Raw genomic sequence first — 22,526 nt, forward strand, 5'->3', positions numbered from 1 at the left:
TAAAAAACATGTCTTCTGGTACAATTAAATAAATTGCGTATTTTGAATTTTCAAGTAATTATGCAGGCGTTCCAATGGAGATATAGCCGCTCTATAGTTCGTATCTTCTTTTTGAATTGAACTTGAAATCAATACTAGCCATACGACAAACTTTTTTACGTATCTGTTACCAAACATCTTTTTTTTGTGTCTAAAGCACTTGGTGTAGTTCAACATTTACGGACTCGTTCTTTCAGAGTTTTTTTAGATAAATTACAATTGTGACACTGCACTTGGCATAGACGTAATGTTTCCTGTTGCAGCAACACAACGAATCATTCACCAGAATAAGTTCCCTTGGTATGAACAGAATGTTTACGGAACTTTTACTGTTATTTTGTGGCCATAAACAGGTTGTGGCAACCAGCAACAAAATGTGTTTCTTTCTTGTGAACAAGGCTTTACTCGACAGAGATAGCATCGATTACCGGATAATTACAGTAGTTTTCACTACAAAACAGGGTCGCATTTTTGATAAACTGTTAGTCGAAAGTGTATCAAATGCATCGACAAGAAAAGAAAAAAATACAAAACAAACTTGCCGTATGCTACCTAAAAAATAATTGGTGAAATGTGACATTATGTTTTAAAATTGCGCCCTTGCCATTGTATATTTAGGAATTGGTGTGGGCACAGTACAAAATATTTTTTAATAAAAATGTAAGTGAGATAAGGTAGCTCTCCAGATAGTTACCAAAGAAAATTGGATCAATTGATCAGTGGATTCAGAAAATATAACAAAAGAATACTGAATCTCTAAATTAAAATCGAAAATTGACAATAGGGGTATTTGAGTAAGGACGTCAATAACATACTGCCTCGCTTTTTCACATTTGGATGTCCAAACAAAAGGGATATTATTAAGAGTCAAGTCAGTTATCCGATCTACTTTGGAAAAAAAGCGTTAATAAATTTTCGGAATCCGGCTTTAGACAAAACATCAAGAACTAATTTTAGTTTACAAAATCCATCCTCAAGTGTGATGGAGGATATTACTATGTCATCTATGTAAACAACCGCGGTGTCATATTCTAGGTTACCTAAAGCCGTATTAATTGCTCTCCGAAAGACCTTGACCATTGACCAATCCGAAAGGCATTTTTTAATACTCATACTGAGCATGCGGTGTCACGAAAGCGGTTTTTGGAATCGACTGAAAACCCGAAGCCATATCCAGTGACGCGAAAAATTTATTTTTACCTAAACGATCGAGCTGATCGTCAATACGTGGCAACGGATATCGATCCCTTAAAGTTATTTTATTTAAATGACAATAATCGACACACAATCAAAATGTCCCATCTTTGTTCTTAACGAGTATAATCGGCCTCCCAAATGGAGAATTGTTCTCCCGGACGATTTCGTTTTTAATTAGATCAGTAACGATGTCAAGTACTCACATTTCTGAAATCCCCAAATCACTTGTTATTTCCAAGTTATGAATGGTTTGAGTGTAGAATTTGTTGGCGCCAGCATAGACACAATTTTTTGAACATTTTTTATTAAAACTACATCATTTTCACCAACGAAAAGGAATGAAAATGTGTTTTGACAACCATATCCTCAAAATAGTCGCGGCTGAAGTATTGGTTAAAGATATTGATAAATCATATTGCTTATTGAATAAATTTAAAAATCATCGATAATTTTAGCTGTGAGAACAATTGGGCACACGTTTTTATTAACCGTTCATGATTCGTGATAATCTCCGTATGCAGTTTTCCGAGTAAAAGGTACCAAAATACAATTTTACTATGACGGCAATGATTTATTTAAAATAATTGACAACTTTTAAACAAACACATTTATGATAGGTTTGGCTCTTTGATTATTTAAAATGCAACTGAATCTTTTAAGCTGAGTCAGTGTAAATATTATTAGATGTATTTTAAAAACATTTTAATGTAAACAAATCGTAATTATTCTCTATCGAGGAAAATTCTTTCTCCACGGAAACGCTTTGCCGGCCTCCCTCCCGCGCTGCCCCGAACAAGCAATGAATGTACCGATACGATTTGGATTTAGCGTTAGTGCCTTTTTGGAAATTCCACTTCCGCGCCTTTTTGCCAAACTCACTCCCGGTAAAAAAAAAAGGTTCGTAGAAAAAAAGACATTTCATAGTACCTTTTCGGCACTACAGGGTGGTGGTGACGGGGCGAGAAATAAATGTGACATATTTTTGAGACCTGAAAAATTGATCGCGCCGCCGACGCGCTGTTCCTATAGCCTAACTCGGCCGATATGGTATCGCGCTGTTTAAGCGCCGTGATCCGTCTCGCGCGCGCGCTACGTTAGTCGAGCTTAGCCTAGCTGAGCCGACGACTACTGCTTTATTTCGCAGTGGCGACCATAAAAGAATTCAACTAGGGCGCGTATAATATAATTAAATTAAGTAAATGCGCATCTATACAATTTATGATTTATTGACAACATTTACAAACTATTGACGTTTAAAAAAATCTTATCAATATGAAACAAGAACTGGTTGTAATTCGAAGTTCTGCGGATCAAAATACCGTGGTATCTTCGAAAGAAAATGAAAAACCCAAAATAGAATTATTCAGAGCGATATGACAATTACCACACATTCAAGTAGCCGATATAGAAAAACTGCGACTCTTGAAGTACGTCGAGAAAAGGAGCAAACTGGAAATGACGTTTAGAAGTTAAATGTACGAGCAATTTCAACATTTCAAAAATTTTTAAAATTGGCACAATTTTATCGTAATAGATTGTAGTAGACAAAACGATAGTTTAAAATCAGGTTCCGTCGATATTCGATTCGAATTTGAGACTTCACAGAACATTCCAGAAAATACGACGGCTTATTGCCTTATCATACATGATCGTTTAATAACATACAAACCATTTTCTGGTAGAATTAGAGTTATTTAATAACGTATTGATTATTTTTTTTGAAAACTATTTTTATACTTTTTAATGTCCCATTATGCGCCATTTAATTCATATTAAAAATACATTGTCATATCGAATATTTAGCATTTGAAATTTTATTCTTGGTGAGATTGAACGAATTCAAAACAAAAATATGTTTCAAACAAAACTAATCACTGATTGGGATTTCGCTATAAATTGTATAAATTTAGTGGTTCATATTGTAACCGAAGCGAACCCAACAACCAGCAACGTCGCTAAATGGGATACAGTCTTTTATATACAGAATCACGCTTTTCCAATTGCGCAAGGCGCTACCTTGTAGCGAAACATATTATGACTGGTAGCGGTTTCTATATTTCTATTTGCTGCTGCGAGTTGTATTATAATTAAATAAAATATAATAATAATCGTTATCCGTTGCCAATTCGACTGGCCAATGGTCCTGCGGTCTTTCAGAGAGCCATTAATACAGTGTTACGTAACCTAGAATATGACTGCGCGGTTCTTTACATTGATGACAGTAATATCCTCACAGTTGAGGATGGATTTTGTAAACTAAAATTAGTTCTTGATGCTTCGTCTAAAGCCGGATTCCGCAAATTTATTAACGGTTTTTCTTCCAAAGTAGCTTGTCAAAATAGTAGTCACAGCTGACCGTTTTGTTAGGACGACCGAATGTGAAAAAACGAGGCAGTATGTTATTGATGTTTTTACTCAAAAACCCCTATTGTCAATTATGTTAATGAACAGTAATAACGATGTCGGGAAGCGGAAAAGGATGAAAAATTAAGGAGAAGGCAAAGTTTCGTTCAAGCAGGACAGTTCCCGGTCGATACAATTCACCGATTATTTCGGAAAGGAAACTCTTCCGAGGTCGGCGCCGAAATTTTGGAATTAATCGACCATGCGGCGACAGACGATAAGAAAACCAGAATCATTACTCGCCATTTACAACTGGCGATCCAAAACGACGAGAAATTGAACAAATTGTTATCCGGAGTTACGCTCGCACAGGGATGTCTTGACAAACGTTCAAGCGGATCTGCTGCCCAAGAAAACTGACAACAAAGTTAAATAAAAATGGCGGTTGAGTTACCAAACGGATATATTTTTTACAAAATTTGTTTTACGTGGAACCGCCAACAGTTTGTTTTTATTAAAGCACGTTTACCATTTTCATGTGGTTTTGTTGGGCAAAATTGATTTGATTCTATCATTTTCATTTTAATAATCACTATAACACTAAAGAAAATAAAAACCAAAAGCACATTCTAACTTTGCCTCAACTTGATGAAAATAATGGTTTGGCACAAATAAAGCAATTTTTATCCCAATCAAAAGAAGACTCAGAAGATTTTCTTAACTTTAATTTTGGTGGGCTGAGCGATGCTTTTTCACTAAGTTCAGCCTTTTTTATTTCAGCTGCAACACTTTTACGCTCAGTAAATCGTTTCCGGCAACTGGAGTATACAAACAGTTTTTTCCCACTATTAAGGAAGTTAATAAGTTTACTATTTTTAAACTTTAATGCTATTGTTTTTAATGTTGGCAGTCCCCGAGTCACTTCAGTCAATTTTTCTGTCATTTGAGTTGAGGTACCTGGAGTATCTTTATTTTCACCTTGTTCACAAATACAACATACATTTTCTGTACAATCGACAGCAATTTCTTTTTTCTTCATCTATAACATATTAAAATAGAAAAAATACAGAATTAACTATTAAAATAATTTTTACAGAAATATAAAATAGCTAGCAATGTATAAATGTATTAAATTAAAAAATTATTTTATTATATTTTCGACTATATTATTGATAAGTAATGCATATATACCTTCTCCATTATATTGGTGTACACTGATTAGACAAAAACGTACGTTGTTATTAAATAATTTATAATAATGCACACACTTTATATAAAAAATATACAAAACTTTACAAAACATATACTTGCTCCAAAAAGTAAACGAATACTGAGAGATGTGAGCCGCAGAAATATAAAACTAGTCGAACACCTGGCGGTGAGCCTTGAGTTTTTTTACCTGTGTTAGGGTGAACCTGAATGACAAAAGGCCCATTTCTATTGTGTGTATGTGTGTTAGCATAAGTCAGTAAATTTTAAAATATGAAGTGAATAGGTTTATGTGCTATACAACATATTTGTTGGCACACGCGGCCAATTTTTGTAAATTTTAAATAGTTCTTAGATGTAAATACTGAATTATTATAATGCACTTTATTTTAACAACTTTGTTTTATACTAAAATTAATAAAAAAGCGAAACGTTAATTTCTGATTTTGAATAATATAATAGAATAAAACAAAAACAAAACAATCATCAAAATCCGAATTTTCGATCTCTTATCTGATAAGCCTCGAGACCAATGTGTAGAAATCAAAATAAGAACGCAAAATTACACCTAGTTGACCTGGCTGGATCCGAGCGACCCAAGAAAACTGGAGCAGTTGGCACTACATTTAAAGAGGGCGTACATATAAACAAAGGACTTTTTGTGCTGGGAAATGTTATCAACTGTTTAGGAAACGATAAATCTCAACAAAGTTTTGTGCCATACAGAGACAGTAATTTAACACGGCTATTGAAAGGTAGGTTTGAATGAATTCTGTGCATCAAAATTTACCTGACCATTTTAGACTCCCTTGAGGGTAATAGTATGATCCTGATGATAGCATGTGTTAGCCCCGCTGACTATAATTTGGAAGAAACTCTTTCGACCTTGAGATATGCTGACAGAGCGCGAAAAATTAAGAACAAACCAGTGATAAACCAAGACCCCAAATCTGCAGAAATTAATGAATTATAGCGGCAGATCAAACATTTGCAGTTGCAGATTGTAGGGCAAGGTGTCCCAGTAGTAACAGAGATTGAGAGTAATAAACTCTATGAATACAATACGTTAAAACTAAAAATTGGAGATCTACATTCCCACTTGACAGAATTAGTGATGGACAAAACATATCTGCCACAGCCAATGAAGATGTCACTGAAAAAATCCAGCAAGTTCGGGAAGAATATGACTTGGTACTAGAGAATTTAAGTACAAACATAGAGAGTAATGCTGATATCAAGGAAAATGTACTCAAATTGAGAGAGATTCGAGAAAAACTAAGTCTTCTGCAGTTAGAACAAGTTAAGACTGAAACCGAAATGAGGTATGTTTATAGAAGTTTACAAACTTTTTTAATGTGGAGGAATTTTGAAAACTAAAAAAAATTATATGTAGTTAAGATTATACCAATTTATCTCAGTGCCAACGTTTTAATGTTTTGTTACGTCGGATCTATAATGTAGGCTTCCTTAAACTCAAAATATCATTTATATTCATGTTATTAATTGTTAATATTGTTAGGTATTAATAGTTATGATGTGGAGCCAGATTTAGAGTCCTCAGCTCCATAATATTCACCCAAGTTATTCTCATCGCACAGTTACACATCCTTACAAAAAAATTTCTATATATTTTTTATTTTCATACCGGGTTGGCCATATCTTGGGTAACAAACAGGCGGGAGCCATGGAACTAGTACAAGGTGGCAAAATCTGTTAAAAAAATATTTTAAGAACTATTTAAAATTAACAAAAAAAAAAGGAACCACATAAAATGCCTCAACTTTTTTCTGTTACATAAATCCTTATTTATATAAATAGAATCTGTGCAATAAAGATGCATGTATTTGCTATATTACTCGATAAAATGTTTACTTCAGTTCAGAGGTTCAGTTTATGTTGTCCTGATATTTTAAAATGTACATAAAAAGTTATTCCATTAGACTCCTTGTTTTCTATGTCTTAAAAAATAGAGGAAAAATCAGTGAGCAACCCAGTTCCCTCCTTATTGGCCGACTTTGCATAATGTTTACAAAAAAGGTTGATTTTGAGTTTCAGTTGTAAATCTTGAATTTGCACAGATCTTAATTCAATATCATCTTTAATCGTTTTTGTTTCGTTCGACTCCGCAGTTTCCGGATTCTTCATCAGTTCATCTAATTGCTGTTGTAAAATTCCTCTATCATCTAGCAATCCACCTAATGTTGTCTCTAACTCTAACTCTAATTCTTGTTTAAGCTAAAAACACAGGAATTTTTTATTTTAGGTTACCATCTAAAAATTCTGCAAAATAATACACACTACTAATTTGCGTTTGGAGTTACCTAGGTAATGTTAAAATGAAAACTTATCTATGCAACTTAAGAGACTCAAACTGATAGCGACTAGTAATGTGACATGGCCTGTAAATTGAATCAAGAGATCGGAAAAAAAAATTTAATGTGCTATAAGTCAGTGAACCGAAATCGTTGGAATTGGGATTCTAAACGCCATATCTTACCAAAGGACCAATTTTATCGAGTTTTCCATTAAATTTGGAATCTTGTACTTGTTTCCTCAAAATCAGAGTCTGTTGAAGTCTTTTATTTAATGCCGCCGCTTCTTCAAACTTCCGTTTCAACACATTCTGCTGATTAGCATGCATTAACTTAATTTTTACTATTTCAGTTTGCTTTTTCTGATCTTGTTGCTTTACACGTGTTAACTCTCTACAAAGATCAGATTAAAAATTCAAAAACTTAAGTAATCTGAGAAAAAATTACCTTTCCTTTTGCAATTTCCACTGTTGAAATTTGTTGGACTCCTCTCGCATATTTTTGATCAATTTTACTTTGACTTGTTTCATTTGCGTGATTTCTTGGTGAAGCTGTGTTATTCGCTGTTCATCTCTCTCTTTGAGTTTAATCAGTCGAGACTGTCCTTGAACCTAGATAAAATTAATCACTAACGTTAGATGAAAAACTGTGCGTTTACGAAAAACTGCGGTTAATCAACATTACCAATCTATTTGATTTAAATATTAAATATTAACTTTGTTCTTAATTTTTCGCGCTCTGTCAGCATATCTCAAGGTCGAAAGAGTTTCTTCCAAATTATAGTCAGCAGGGCTAACACATGCTATCATCAGGATCATACTATTATCCCCAAGGGAGTCTAAAATGGTCAGGTAAATTTTGTGCACAGAATTCATTCAAACCTACCTTTCAATAGCCGTGTTAAATTACTGTCTCTGTATGGCACAAAACTTTGTTGCGATTTATCATTTCCTAAACAGCTGATAACATTTCCCAGCACAAAAAGTCCTTTGTTTATATTTACGCCCTCTTTAAATGTAGTGCCAACTGCTCCAGTTTTCTTGGGTCGCTCGGATCCAGCTAGGTCAACTAGGTGTAATTTTGCGTTCTTATTTTGATTTCTACACATTGGTCTCGAGGCTTATCAGATAAGAGATCGAAAATTCCTTCTTTGTAAAGCTCAATAAAAGACATACTAACAGTAAAATCTATGGAGAAATTGTCCTTGATATAATCAAATATATGTATCACAGTCCTAGGTATAACCCCCATATGATCCTTTTCTTGATAGGCAGTTCTAGTAGTGTCAATAAAGCATTTTCGTCGGAAGTCCTCAAGAACAGTTTGGATTTTGATGATTTTTTTGTTTGTTTTATTCATTAACAACATTAAAAATTAATTAATTCCACCCACGCATCTCTTGTGGGTGGAATTAATGCCCAAGACATAATTAAACGTAAAAGGCTTGTGAATTGGACGTAATAAAATTTGTTCATTTTCCGGAACTATTTCCAGGACTTCTTTACACCCCCTGGATATCTCGAACGGGACTAATGGCCGTACAGGCACAGCAACTTTCACGGAACACGTGTCATTCCCGTTCATAGTGCCACAGCGTTTCTATCTTGTTATAATGGAAATAAAAAAATATTTAACACGGGTATATTGTTCCTATTAACCAATTAAAATTACTTTTAAATCTTACTTCTGCAGCCTCAATCACAAATGATAATCACCACTGTGAAATACACGTTACAAAAGAGTCGTTTTTCTTTGTTCAAAGCAATATCAGGATTTCTTCTTCTTTTCTGGCCAGTAAATATGTAACAATCCAATTAACCAAGATCATTCGCCCATTGCCGAACGTGTCAATTTCGATCAAAAAAGAGTTAATCAGGGGTCTGTTATATTCTATCAATTAATTCCTTGGGAATCAACTATAAATGCATTGACGTTTCTGATTTTAAATTTAGCAAGATTTGGCAGTCAAAATGCAAACTAAAACTCGGTAGACACGATCGAATTTTCACATGTATTTCTGCATGTATTTTTTGCTTTTAAAAGTGTATGTATTTATAACTGGTGAGTTTTTGACAGTAGGCACAATTCCATTTTTTTTCGAACAAAATGGACTTTGTTTATTTTGATGGAATTTTGTTTTTATAGGTAGTGGAACCTTTGCTGGTCGTTTACAAATAACATCGACGGAAATCACAATTTAAGCAATATCTGGTGTCCCAGAAACCAACACGACTACACTGCTTAATTACAATAATGCTACCAACTGTCGTGGTTGGGCGAATCACCCACGGCAGAGTGGCCTGACTTTACTTAAATATATATATGGTATGGATATAAATAGACGTAAAAAGTCAGCCAACTGTATTAGTGAAACGCATTATTGAATAGAAGTAAAAAGGTCAATAAAAAATAAAAAACTTTAATTATACAACGCATTAAAGAAAAGAATAAGACTTTAATTATTCAACCAGTATTAAAAATACTTTTAATTTTGTGATCATAGACTAGTTTTACGATTTTTTACCTTAATAAATAGTTAAGTAGTTGAATATGTGCGACGATAAACTTTTTACGTACTTTACATGTCAACGATGTTCCCAGCCGTTGAAGCTCGAGGACTCTCTAAATTCATTCAGTGAACATATTTCGGCAGAGCTTAACCGTAAGCTTTATTGAGCTTTTATTGTTCAGAATTTATTCTTATGATTTTATAGTACCTATACATTCTCAACCAGACGTAGAATTGGAGTCTCAAGCAACAAGTTTTGATCACTATGTACCACCTTGCAGGCTATCAGATTCTGGAAATGGAGCTAATGGTTTTATGTTAATCTCTGATGAAAATGAGGTGGATTTACTAAGTCATCAATTTAAGATATGCAAACTAGTGTTTGTTTACTACAGTTTTGCTGGGTACAAGAATAGATGGTAAATGATAGACATTTTTAGCCAATACTAGCAGTACATAATTTTTGGTGTCAAATGCAGAAAGTTAAGTATTTTAAACTTGCACTTATTTGCAAACATGGATATAATGCATTTAAATGCATAATACCGTAATTTATATATATATATATATATATATATATATATATATATATATATATATATATATATATATAAAACTTCAGGATTTAGAAAAAGCATTGCAAGATGTCAACGAAGAAACTCGACGTTTACTTGAAGAAGATTTTAATTACTTTAATTACTTATCCGTTTCCTCCAAAAAATGGCCAAGGCGTGCATAAGTATTTGTTTAAACTACTTACTGCAGGTTGGTAGAAAACAAAAGTTACTGGACTAAAAAGAAGAAAAAACATGGTAATTAGGGCGTAGCGGCGACAAAAGTAAAAAATAAAAATTTTGGTTGGAATTTCATAATGAGAGTAAAATAACACGGTTTTGTTTACATATCAAGTGGTGATTTTCTCAAATGAAGCAGTTTCTTAGAAAATGTTATTGAGCTAAATTCAGATTGACTTGGACCAAGTTGTGTATAAAGGTGCCTAAAACTTTCTAAAACCGAGCTTCATAGCAGTTATTCACTGTGTAAATATGGGTTTTTTAGCGTTATCCTTCTATATTAAAACCCTTTTCCTAAATTTTACATTCGGACCATTCCTGATGCATTCAGACATAACTGAAAACCACCTTTATCTTTTATGTAATTTTTTGAATACTTTTAGACTACCAATTAAGTCACGTTAACAATCAATTGGACAAGTTGAAGAGAACAAATGTATTAAATGCTACATTTCACATTTGGCACAAAGGACATTTTAGAACGATAAATAATTTTTGCCTGGGAAGACTGCCTTCAGCGCCTGTTGATTGGTCAGAAATCAATGCAGCCTGGGGACAAACTGCTTTCTTGTGATCTGCATTAGCTCGAAAAATTGATTTAACCTTTGAGAGGCTAGTTCCATATGGAAACCATTCTTATATTGAGGTAAGTAAGTGATTTTGGTTAATAAAAGATTTAGTTTAGATTATTAGTCACTGTAGTGAAGTGTGGCATTATTAATTTAATTATTTTTATCAAGAAATGGTTAAACTATCTAAACAAAATATACACCTGATAATATGTTCTACCATTTAGGTTGAAATATATATGCCATACAAATCACATATGGACCGCCACTGGCAGAAATTAAAATAGTGTGTTTTTGAGCAGAATGCATTTACCTAATTTTACAAAGATATCTAGATTCGCTTCTTAAATAGCTTAAGAATTATCCCTTTATATATTTGCTTTAGTAAAGTATTTTATTTTAGGATATCCAGGAACAAAAGGAGCTTCCCCTCTATGGCGCTTGGAGATTTCCGTTTTTTGTGGGACACAAAGTTTGATAATGGCATGGTTGCCTTTTTGGATTGTCTTCAACAATTCCAAGCAAAAGTAGAGGAACTGGAAAAAAATGATAAGGTCTTTTGTTTTCCTTATCGCACCAATAAAGGAAAAATCGAGGATTCCGATCATGTCAGCTATTCCATCAAGTATGGTGATATCTCAATTAAATTTCAACATAAATTATTCTTCTTCTGAAAATAAAACATAAACAATGTGATGGCCTAAGTTTTGAATTTCTGATTCAATTGTGACGTATCTGACATACAAAATTTAAGTTTTGAATTTTTGATTCAATTGTGCATGCGCATTTATTTAATGGAATTATATTTTACGGGTTGAATTCTTTTATGGTCGCCGCCGCGAAATAAATGGGTAGTCGTCGGCTAGGCTAGGCGAAGCTCGACTAACCTAGGGCGCGCGCGAAACGGATCACGGCCCATAAACGAACGCGATTTCATGTGGGCCGAGTTAGGCTATAGGAACTGCGCGTTGGCGGCGCTTACCCAAAGGTTCGAGGTTCGAATCCCGACCGCGACGCGCCGAACAATTTTTCGGTTCTGAAAAATACGTCATATTTATTTCTCGCCATCCCCCACCTCCCATCATCCTCGATAGAGAATAATTACGATTTGTTTAAAATAAAATGTTTTTAAAATACATTTGATAATATTTACAGTAACTCAGCTTAAAAGAAGGCAAAGTTTCGTTCAAGCAGGACAGTTCCCAGTCGGTACAATTCACCGATTATTTCGGAAAGGAAACTCTGCCGAGGTCGGCGCCGGATCTTCGGTATATTTGGCTGCCAAAGTTTTGGAATTAATCGACCGTGCGGCGACAGACGATAAGAAAACCAAAATTATTACTCGCCATTTACAACTGGCGATCCGTCCAAGAAAACTGACAACAAAGCTAATTAAAAATGGCCGCGATGAAAACTTTTCTAGTTGAGATACCGTTTTATTTAAACGGATATATTTTTTACAAAATTTGTTTTACGTGGAACCGCCAACAGTTTTTTTTTAAAGCACGTTTACCATTTTCATGCGGTTTTGTTAGGCAAAATTGACTTGATTCTTTCATTTTCATTTTAATAATCACTATAACACTAAAGAAAATAAAAACCAAAAGCACATTCTAACCTTGCCTTAATGTGACGAAAATAATTGTTTGTTGCGAATAATTCTCGATAAACGAATTATCTTTGTAACGTGTTTTTGTGATTCTGAAAAGAACCGTTTTATTTCACTTTCAGTTACTGTTTTTCGTAAATTAATCCAGAAATTCATTTCACGCCTCCGCGACGGGTTAATCTTCTAACGGCCCCCCTTGGTTATTCCCTGAATGTTATCCCTCAACACTTTGTAATGTCGTTTGGCACCGCCTTTTCCCAAACCTTTTACCACTTTTCCTTCTACGGGTCATTTCAATTCAATTCAATTATGCGTTTCACAAAAAATGTTGGGCTCGACTGCTAGGATCATTCGCCCATTGCCGACTTCCGTCGAGGATTTTCGCTTCTGGTCAATGACCACCACGTACAAAGAAGAAAAATAACCAATAATTTGCTCAACTAGCAAAGAACGATTCTGACCGATACCAAAAAAATCGGCTTCCCCCCGCTTCCACCGCGGACCATCCGGGCCCATCCGGCCTCCATACCGGCGTGAACGGGGAAAAACGACGGGGCCGACGACGATTATCACTTTAAGACGTACACTGAACACTCAAAACACTAAATCCACACCGTGGAAACCGATATTAAATTTCTTGGGACGAATACATGGGATTCTGTCGGGAGCGAACAGAGGTTAAACCGCCGCGTGCAATGCTCCCTCTACGGGTCATTTCTAATCTTACCCGAGTTTTCTGGTAGAGAAAATAAACAAAACTGTCTGAAGCGCAAGGACAACCGCCCAAAAAGGTCTATATTTTCTACCAATGTGTACTGCGTAGTGGGTAAATGTAAAACGAATTCTTTTAATAAAGAAATATACAGAGGTCCCGAAAAGGACTTTTATTTTTTTTCTTTATGTTCCGGGATCTCTTCATCAGTAAAGTTTTCTTTGCGGGAGTCCGAGCAACAAATTTCCGAATTTGCAATTCCTGTTGCTTTCATTTTGGCTGTGCCTTGGCCTAACCTGGAGCGCTACATCCCCGTGGTGATAAAATGTATCAAGTGGTCCAATGCATTGGTTCACTGCACTTGTGAATGATTGCCTTGGGGCAGCATTTCAAATTCAATAAGTGGATAACACTCACTTAGCAAAAGTGTTATTGCAGAGGGATGGCGGAGTAGTAGTCGTGGCGACCTGGTCGTTCCACTCGCACTAGCACGCATATCTATCTTTCTGCCTTCGAAGTGCTCATCTAGTGCTATGGACAGGATTATTATCGCAACAACGTAACACCAATAGGATGTCACCTTAAGTACATTGTATCAAGTAAGGTCTCAACAAAACTGAAAAAAGGGCGAACACAAAAGTTTTCCTTTTACGTTCGCTATGTATTTTTCGGTCTTTAATCGCAGCAACGGGACACCAACAGGGTGATACACCTTAAGTACAGTGAGGGTGCTAACGACGGTGACAAAAATCAAGTAAGGTCTCAAGAAAAATAAAAAAAAAAGGGCGAACGCAAAAGTTTTTCTTTTACGTTCGCCATATATTTTTCTGTTTGCGAAATGCGGATCCTCTAGTATTAAGGGCAGGATTATTATCGGAACAAAGGGACCACCAATGGGATGAGTCACCTTAAGTACATTGAGGGTACTAACGACGGTCGCTAAAAGCAAGTAAGGTCTCAAAAAAAACTGTTTAAAAAAAAGGGCGAACGCAAAAGTTTTTCTTTTACGTTCGCCATGTACCTTTGTGTCATTTTTCCCTGTCACAGGGGTCTCGTCACATTGATAAGAATCCACTAGGAATGGTGCGACCACCGGCGCACATTATTTTAAGCCTTTTTGGCTTAGTTCAGGGGTGCGGTTTCTCTCGTATTATATATATAGGACTTTTTTACGGAAGAGCATCCATTCGCTTTGGACGTAAAATTTTTCTGACAAGGGCCGGTCTATCCGAACGAAGTTTGGTGTTCGGACGACCTGCGCATTATTTTCAACTTGTATCTCTACGGAAGAGCAGAGTGGTCTTCGAAGTCAAACTTTTAATTTTTAGGGCCGGTCTATCCGAAAGAACTTTTATTTCCAGACGACCCGCGCCTAACTTTTAACAAATATGTATATACGTTCTCGGGCGAAAATCCTTCACACCTTGTCGACGGTAAGCGCAAAGCTAGGTCTCGCGCTTTTAGCTCGTCCAGGTACCCGAAATGTCTCCGCTTCCACTGACTTCGTTCGTATAAACGTCCGCGTCGGGTGCGAGAAATTATCGACTCGGCGAGTACAAAGTACAAGTTATTTATTTTAGTTATTTTTTTAACACTACAACAATCCTAATGATTAAGTACGGTCAACTTTCCGAACACATCGACGACGTCGGAACATATCGGCGGTTCGGTTCGAAGACCTCGTTAAATCATTCAATCGGTGGTAACGACGGGCGGTGTGTACAAAGGGCAGGGACGTAATCAACGCGAGCTTATGACTCGCGCTTACTGGGAATTCCTCTTTTTTGGGGAACCCCAATTCCTAGCACGAAGGATTTTCCGCGGGTTACCCTGGCCTCTAATCTAGAGACTGCTCGCTGATTCCTTCAGAGTAGCGCGCGTGCGGCCCAGAACATCCAAAGGCATCACAGATCTGTTATTGCTCAATCTCGTGCAGCCAAAGGCCGCTTTGTCGCCCTAAGAATTGTTGGTCCTCAGACGGTAAAAATTAGCAGGCTAGAGTCTCGTTCGTTATAGAAATTAATCGCTCGATTAACTAAAAACGGCCATGCACCACCACCCACCGTATCAAGAATGAGCTCTAATCTGTACATCCCTCCGAAGTCCAGGACCGGCGGGGTTTTCCCCTTTCTAATTAAATTTGCTGCAGGCTCCACTCCTAGTGTTGCCCCTCCATCGATTCCTTTAAGTTTCAACTTCGCAACCATACTTCCCCCGGAACCCAAAACCTTTGGTTTCCCGGAAGCGTCCCGCCGAGTCAACTTCGGCGGATCGCTGGCTGGCATATTTACAGTTAGAACTAGGGCGGTATCTGATCGCCTTCTAGCCTCTAACTTTTGTTCTTGATCAACGAAAACGTTTTTGGCAAATGCTTTCGCTTCCGTTCGTCTTGCGACGATCCAAGAATTTCACCTCTAACGTCGCAATACGAATGCCCCCATCCGCTCCTATTAATCATTACCATGCGAAAACCAACGAAACGGACCCGAGGTCTTGTTCCATTATTCCATGCATACTGTATTCAGACAAAATTTTAGCCTGCTTTAAGCATTATAATTTGTTCAAAGTAAACGTACCGGCCCACCTCTATACTCCGTGAAGAGCACCGCGGCAGGATTGAGTCGGACCGAGCCAAGTCCACCGGCAGGAAGTCTCGCGACGCGCCAGTTGAAACCGGGAATGGTGAACCGGCGGCGCGAGACACAATTCGACTACGAACTTTTTAACCGCAACAACTTTAATATACGCTATTGGACTTGCCCTCCAATTGATCCTCGTTAAAGGGATTAGAGTGTACTCATTCCGATTACGGGGCCTCGAGCGAGTTCCGTATCATTATTTTTCGTCCCTACCTTTCCCGCGCCGGGAGTGGGTAATTTGCATGCCTGCTGCCCTCCTTGGATGTGGTAGCCGTTTATCAGGCTCCCTCTCCGGAATCGAACCCTGATTCTCTGTTACCAGTTACGACCATGGTAAGCTCGTAACCTACCATCGACAGTTGATAAGGCACAAATTTAAAATATGCATCGCCGGTGCGAGACCGTGCGATTAGCTTCAAGTTATTTAGTTTCACCCAGTTTCGATCTAATAAAAGCGGTCCTTTCGTTACCGGTAAGACATCTGCTGCTTGTATTAGCTCTAGAATTACCACATTTATCCAAGTAATTGTGGGTACAATCTAAGGAACCATAACTGATTAATGAGCCTCTCGCGGTTTCACTTTAATTCGGCTGAAAACATGCAATCTTTGAGACAAGCATATGACTACAGGCAGGATCAACCAGCTGTTCTTAATATCACGCGCGCCGCCGCCGCCACGCATGGCGACGATCGGGCAAACGCGTTAAATATTTTTAAATAGAACCAGACTTGGTGGTTAGAGCGTACGAGTACGGAAAGGAACCCTTCCCGACACCATACATATATTATTCATTCGTTATTAAAGCTTTAATATGTGGCGCGTCGGATCGATGTGACTCGCAACGAACGTCGATCGACGGAAATTTTCGGACATTCTCTCGATCACTCTTCGCTAGATTGTAAGCGACACGAGATTTCTCGAAAGAAACGTTCCGAATTTGTATATAAACTCGCTCGGTGAGAGGAGAGTTGTCGCAAATTTTTCAAAAGAAAAATAATCTGGCGATCGCTTTTGAACCGCGAAGTGCCAAATCTTACTTTCAAACACCCGCTAAGTTCGCGATCTAGCTGTATAAGGTGCGGAGCCTTAAAATGATTCCGAACGCTCGAGCAATCGCTGCTACGAAGACGATCCGTCGGCAAACGAAAAACGGTCTACTTTCTCGTACCGACGAAGGAAACCAATTTTTCTTCAAAAATGGAACCAACGATACGAAAAAGTTAAGCGAGCCAATTAATCGCGCTAAACGGTCGACTCGAAGGCGATCTAACGATCGGAAAAGCACTTTGCTCTGCGAAGGGAGAAGTGTCTATATGCACGACGCGGCGGTCGCGCTCGAGACCATCTCACCTATTATAGGTAACGGACCATTCCTTAGTCTTCCGAACGGTTTATGTAAAACACGCCTAATAACGGCGGCCGCCAACGTCGTAGAAATCTGAAATTCGAGTGAAGCTTTCGCTTTGATTCCGCTAAATTATAAATATTTTTGAAAGTTTTTTTTATTTGTTGGTTTTTTTAGCTGACCGTCGGTGCCAACTAACCAAAATAAACCAAAACTATCAATTGAAATAAACAGTAGTGTTCTTGTTATTTGTTTCGAAAAGCGCTATAACCTAACGTACCGCACTAGCCGTACGCGCGTGAGAGTGCGCGTACGAGTAGGCGTGAGAGTGGTCGTGCGAGTAGGCGTGCGAGTTGTCGTGCGAGTTGTCGTGCGAGTAGGCGTGCGCGTGGTGGTGCCAGTACTCGTGCGAGTGCTCGTACGAGTGTTTGTGCGAGTTGTCGCACGAGCACTCGCGAGAATCAAATCGAAAGCTTCACCCCAATTTCTGACTTCTATGACGCTCGCGGCTGCCGTTATTACGCGGGTTTTACATGAAACGTTCGGAGGACTAAGGAATGGTCCATTACCTATAATAGGTGAGATGGTCTCGAGCGCGACTGCCTTGTCGCGTGTGTAGACTCACTTCTCCCTGCCATAGGAAAATTTTTCTTATTTATATATCGCCGTCGATTCAAGCTGACTTGACGGAGCGAATGTTAGGAAAATTTTCGTCGATCGACGTTGGTCGCGAGACATTGGTCGGCACGCTGCATGCACGCGCCGTTTCGATTGTTCGCACTTGCGTTGTGTAAATAGACATCTCCATCGAGAGGCAACTTTTTCCTTCGAGTCAAGCTGACGGTCCGAGCTTTAACTCGGAGCCCGTCTTTAAAGTCTTCGACGCAGCGGTTGCTCGAGGAAGGAAAATGGCCGAGGATCAATGTCGGTTGCGAGACACCGTCGGGCACGTTGCCGGCACGTGCCCTTCCGGTTGTCCGCACCTTCAGGTATCCGACAGATGGGTGAGGGCTTAGAACTTTATCACATCGATGTGTAAATAGTCATCTCCACAGAGAGGCAACTTTTTCCTGATCGTTAGATCGCCTTCGAGTCAAGCTGACGGTCCGAACTTTAACTCGGAGCCCGTCTTTAAAGTCTTCGACGCAGCGGTTGTTCGAGCAAGGAAAATGGCCGAGGATCAATGTCGGTTGTGAGACACCGTCGGGCACGTTGCCGGCACGTGCCCTTCCGGTTGTCCGCACCTTCTGGTATCCGACAGATGGGTGATGGCTTAGAACTTTATCACATCGATGTGTAAATAGTCATCTCCACAGAGAGGCAACTTTTTCCTGATCGTTAGATCGCCTTCGAGGCAAGCTGACGGTCCGAACTTTAACTCGGAGCCCGTCTTTAAAGTCTTCGACGCAGCGGTTGTTCGAGCAAGGAAAATGGCCGAGGATCAATGTCGGTTGTGAGACACCGTCGGGCACGTTGCCGGCACGTGCCCTTCCGGTTGTCCGCACCTTCTGGTATCCGACAGATGGGTGATGGCTTAGAACTTTATCACATCGATGTGTAAATAGTCATCTCCACGGAGAGGCAACTTTTTCCTGATCGTTAGATCGCCTTCGAGGCAAGCTGACGGTCCGAACTTTAACTCGGAGCCCGTCTTTAAAGTCTTCGACGCAGCGGTTGTTCGAGCAAGGAAAATGGCCGAGGATCAATGTCGGTTGTGAGACACCGTCGGGCACGTTGCCGGCACGTGCCCTTCCGGTTGTCCGCACCTTCTGGTATCCGACAGATGGGTGATGGCTTAGAACTTTATCACATCGATGTGTAAATAGTCATCTCCACGGAGAGGCAACTTTTTCCTGATCGTTAGATCGCCGTCGAAGCAAATTGTCGGCCCGAGCTTTTACTCGGAGCCCGTCTTCAAAGTCTTCGACGCAGCGATTGCTCGAGCGTTAGGAAAATGGCCGAGGATCGACGTCTATTGCGTGACACGTTCGGCACGTTGCCGGCACGAGCCGTTTCCGTTGTCCGCCCATTCGTTGTATCCTATGGGAGATGAGTGCGATCTGTCGAGCTTAGGATGTCTTGTCGTTCAAACAAGACCCTTTGATCGACGGAAGGAAAAATGGCGAACGTAATTGGAGAACTTTTTCCTTTTGCGTTCGCCTTTTTCATGTGTTTTCTTTTAGTTTTCAGAGCGTAATCGAGTCGAAGCGATGTGCCGTAGGCGCATTAAACGTCGCTGAATCGTGTGTGTCAGTTGGTGACCTTGGATTAGAGGGAATCAATTTGGATGCTCAACTTGGAAGATTTTGAGGTTCGATTTGGTTGTTGGAAAGTTTAGGGAAACAGCGAGGGTTTTTAGTCCGTAGGCGGAACCCGTGATGGGACCGAATCGGGCACTCTCGGTGACCATTTTGGCCGGAGTCTTTTGAAGATTTTCCCCCGCTATAAAAAGAATAAAAAAAAAAGAAAGTATTGCGGCTTGTGATTTTTGGTTAGGTTAGTTTTGGTTAGTTTTGGTTAGTTTTGGTTAGTTTTGGTTAGTTTTGGTTAGTTTTGGTTAGTTTTGGTTAGTTTTGGTTAGTTTTGGTTAGTTTTGGTTAGTTTTGGTTAGTTTTGGTTAGTTTTGGTTAGTTTTGGTTAGTTTTGGTTAGTTTTGGTTAGTTTTGGTTAGTTTTGGTTAGTTTTGGTTAGTTTTGGTTAGTTTTGGTTAGTTTTGGTTAGTTTTGGTTAGTTTTGGTTAGTTTTGGTTAGTTTTGGTTAGTTTTGGTTAGTTTTGGTTAGTTTTGGTTAGTTTTGGTTAGTTTTGGTTAGTTTTGGTTAGTTTTGGTTAGTTTTGGTTAGTTTTGGTTAGTTTTGGTTAGTTTTGGTTAGTTTTGGTTAGTTTTGGTTAGTTTTGGTTAGTTTTGGTTAGTTTTGGTTAGTTTTGGTTAGTTTTGGTTAGTTTTGGTTAGTTTTGGTTAGTTTTGGTTAGTTTTGGTTAGTTTTGGTTAGTTTTGGTTAGTTTTGGTTAGTTTTGGTTAGTTTTGGTTAGTTTTGGTTAGTTTTGGTTAGTTTTGGTTAGTTTTGGTTAGTTTTGGTTAGTTTTGGTTAGTTTTGGTTAGTTTTGGTTAGTTTTGGTTAGTTTTGGTTAGTTTTGGTTAGTTTTGGTTAGTTTTGGTTAGTTTTGGTTAGTTTTGGTTAGTTTTGGTTAGTTTTGGTTAGTTTTGGTTAGTTTTGGTTAGTTTTGGTTAGTTTTGGTTAGTTTTGGTTAGTTTTGGTTAGTTTTGGTTAGTTTTGGTTAGTTTTGGTTAGTTTTGGTTAGTTTTGGTTAGTTTTGGTTAGTTTTGGTTAGTTTTGGTTAGTTTTGGTTAGTTTTGGTTAGTTTTGGTTAGTTTTGGTTAGTTTTGGTTAGTTTTGGTTAGTTTTGGTTAGTTTTGGTTAGTTTTGGTTAGTTTTGGTTAGTTTTGGTTAGTTTTGGTTAGTTTTGGTTAGTTTTGGTTAGTTTTGGTTAGTTTTGGTTAGTTTTGGTTAGTTTTGGTTAGTTTTGGTTAGTTTTGGTTAGTTTTGGTTAGTTTTGGTTAGTTTTGGTTAGTTTTGGTTAGTTTTGGTTAGTTTTGGTTAGTTTTGGTTAGTTTTGGTTAGTTTTGGTTAGTTTTGGTTAGTTTTGGTTAGTTTTGGTTAGTTTTGGTTAGTTTTGGTTAGTTTTGGTTAGTTTTGGTTAGTTTTGGTTAGTTTTGGTTAGTTTTGGTTAGTTTTGGTTAGTTTTGGTTAGTTTTGGTTAGTTTTGGTTAGTTTTGGTTAGTTTTGGTTAGTTTTGGTTAGTTTTGGTTAGTTTTGGTTAGTTTTGGTTAGTTTTGGTTAGTTTTGGTTAGTTTTGGTTAGTTTTGGTTAGTTTTGGTTAGTTTTGGTTAGTTTTGGTTAGTTTTGGTTAGTTTTGGTTAGTTTTGGTTAGTTTTGGTTAGTTTTGGTTAGTTTTGGTTAGTTTTGGTTAGTTTTGGTTAGTTTTGGTTAGTTTTGGTTAGTTTTGGTTAGTTTTGGTTAGTTTTGGTTAGTTTTGGTTAGTTTTGGTTAGTTTTGGTTAGTTTTGGTTAGTTTTGGTTAGTTTTGGTTAGTTTTGGTTAGTTTTGGTTAGTTTTGGTTAGTTTTGGTTAGTTTTGGTTAGTTTTGGTTAGTTTTGGTTAGTTTTGGTTAGTTTTGGTTAGTTTTGGTTAGTTTTGGTTAGTTTTGGTTAGTTTTGGTTAGTTTTGGTTAGTTTTGGTTAGTTTTGGTTAGTTTTGGTTAGTTTTGGTTAGTTTTGGTTAGTTTTGGTTAGTTTTGGTTAGTTTTGGTTAGTTTTGGTTAGTTTTGGTTAGTTTTGGTTAGTTTTGGTTAGTTTTGGTTAGTTTTGGTTAGTTTTGGTTAGTTTTGGTTAGTTTTGGTTAGTTTTGGTTAGTTTTGGTTAGTTTTGGTTAGTTTTGGTTAGTTTTGGTTAGTTTTGGTTAGTTTTGGTTAGTTTTGGTTAGTTTTGGTTAGTTTTGGTTAGTTTTGGTTAGTTTTGGTTAGTTTTGGTTAGTTTTGGTTAGTTTTGGTTAGTTTTGGTTAGTTTTGGTTAGTTTTGGTTAGTTTTGGTTAGTTTTGGTTAGTTTTGGTTAGTTTTGGTTAGTTTTGGTTAGTTTTGGTTAGTTTTGGTTAGTTTTGGTTAGTTTTGGTTAGTTTTGGTTAGTTTTGGTTAGTTTTGGTTAGTTTTGGTTAGTTTTGGTTAGTTTTGGTTAGTTTTGGTTAGTTTTGGTTAGTTTTGGTTAGTTTTGGTTAGTTTTGGTTAGTTTTGGTTAGTTTTGGTTAGTTTTGGTTAGTTTTGGTTAGTTTTGGTTAGTTTTGGTTAGTTTTGGTTAGTTTTGGTTAGTTTTGGTTAGTTTTGGTTAGTTTTGGTTAGTTTTGGTTAGTTTTGGTTAGTTTTGGTTAGTTTTGGTTAGTTTTGGTTAGTTTTGGTTAGTTTTGGTTAGTTTTGGTTAGTTTTGGTTAGTTTTGGTTAGTTTTGGTTAGTTTTGGTTAGTTTTGGTTAGTTTTGGTTAGTTTTGGTTAGTTTTGGTTAGTTTTGGTTAGTTTTGGTTAGTTTTGGTTAGTTTTGGTTAGTTTTGGTTAGTTTTGGTTAGTTTTGGTTAGTTTTGGTTAGTTTTGGTTAGTTTTGGTTAGTTTTGGTTAGTTTTGGTTAGTTTTGGTTAGTTTTGGTTAGTTTTGGTTAGTTTTGGTTAGTTTTGGTTAGTTTTGGTTAGTTTTGGTTAGTTTTGG

The 22,526-nt window shown here is 37.5% G+C and overlaps 2 protein-coding genes and 1 pseudogene across 3 annotated transcripts; 2 read left to right on the forward strand and 1 right to left on the reverse strand.

Annotated features, from left to right (window-relative positions):
* The first annotated feature begins 3,289 nt into the window (after positions 1-3,289).
* On the forward strand, positions 3,290-4,382 carry LOC132701884 (histone H2A, orphon-like; annotated as a pseudogene).
* A 151-nt stretch (positions 4,383-4,533) lies between these two features.
* On the reverse strand, positions 4,534-8,876 carry LOC132701883 (chromosome-associated kinesin KIF4-like). Of its 2 annotated transcripts, none has more exons than XM_060670136.1 (6): positions 8,772-8,876; positions 7,986-8,703; positions 7,817-7,938; positions 7,548-7,711; positions 7,286-7,493; positions 4,534-7,023 (listed from the first exon to the last, which is right to left on the reverse strand). In XM_060670136.1, exons 2-6 carry the CDS (start codon positions 8,206-8,208, stop codon positions 6,748-6,750), a joined length of 993 nt encoding a protein of 330 aa, XP_060526119.1. In that variant the 5' UTR covers positions 8,209-8,703; positions 8,772-8,876; the 3' UTR covers positions 4,534-6,747. The 2 variants fall into 2 exon arrangements, with proteins under 2 accessions (XP_060526119.1, XP_060526120.1); XM_060670137.1 differs by having other exon boundaries at positions 8,785-8,852.
* A 573-nt stretch (positions 8,877-9,449) lies between these two features.
* LOC132702643 (beclin-1-like protein) lies at positions 9,450-11,665 on the forward strand. Its single transcript, XM_060671411.1, is given in 6 exon segments — positions 9,450-9,762; positions 9,815-10,028; positions 10,228-10,340; positions 10,787-11,049; positions 11,376-11,414; positions 11,416-11,665. Coding segments are annotated over 6 exon segments (972 nt in total). The 5' UTR covers positions 9,450-9,650; the 3' UTR covers positions 11,647-11,665.
* The last annotated feature ends 10,861 nt before the right edge of the window (positions 11,666-22,526 follow it).

Source organism: Cylas formicarius, unplaced genomic scaffold (genome assembly GCF_029955315.1).
Source record: "Cylas formicarius isolate icCylForm1 unplaced genomic scaffold, icCylForm1.1 PGA_scaffold_5__7_contigs__length_24384050, whole genome shotgun sequence".
Taxonomy (NCBI): domain Eukaryota; kingdom Metazoa; phylum Arthropoda; class Insecta; order Coleoptera; family Brentidae; genus Cylas; species Cylas formicarius.

Excerpts from the sequence above, each read along its gene's own strand:
- LOC132701883 (XM_060670136.1), bottom strand. The coding sequence starts at position 8,208 with ATGTGTAGAAATCAAAATAAGAACGCAAAATTACACCTAGTTGACCTA. Across the intron at positions 7,712-7,816 it reads CGCGAAAAATTAAGAACAAA|GTTCAAGGACAGTCTCGACT; the intron begins GTTAATATTTAA and ends AATTTTATCTAG. Across the intron at positions 7,494-7,547 it reads TGGAAATTGCAAAAGGAAAG|AGAGTTAACACGTGTAAAGC; the intron begins GTAATTTTTTCT and ends TGATCTTTGTAG.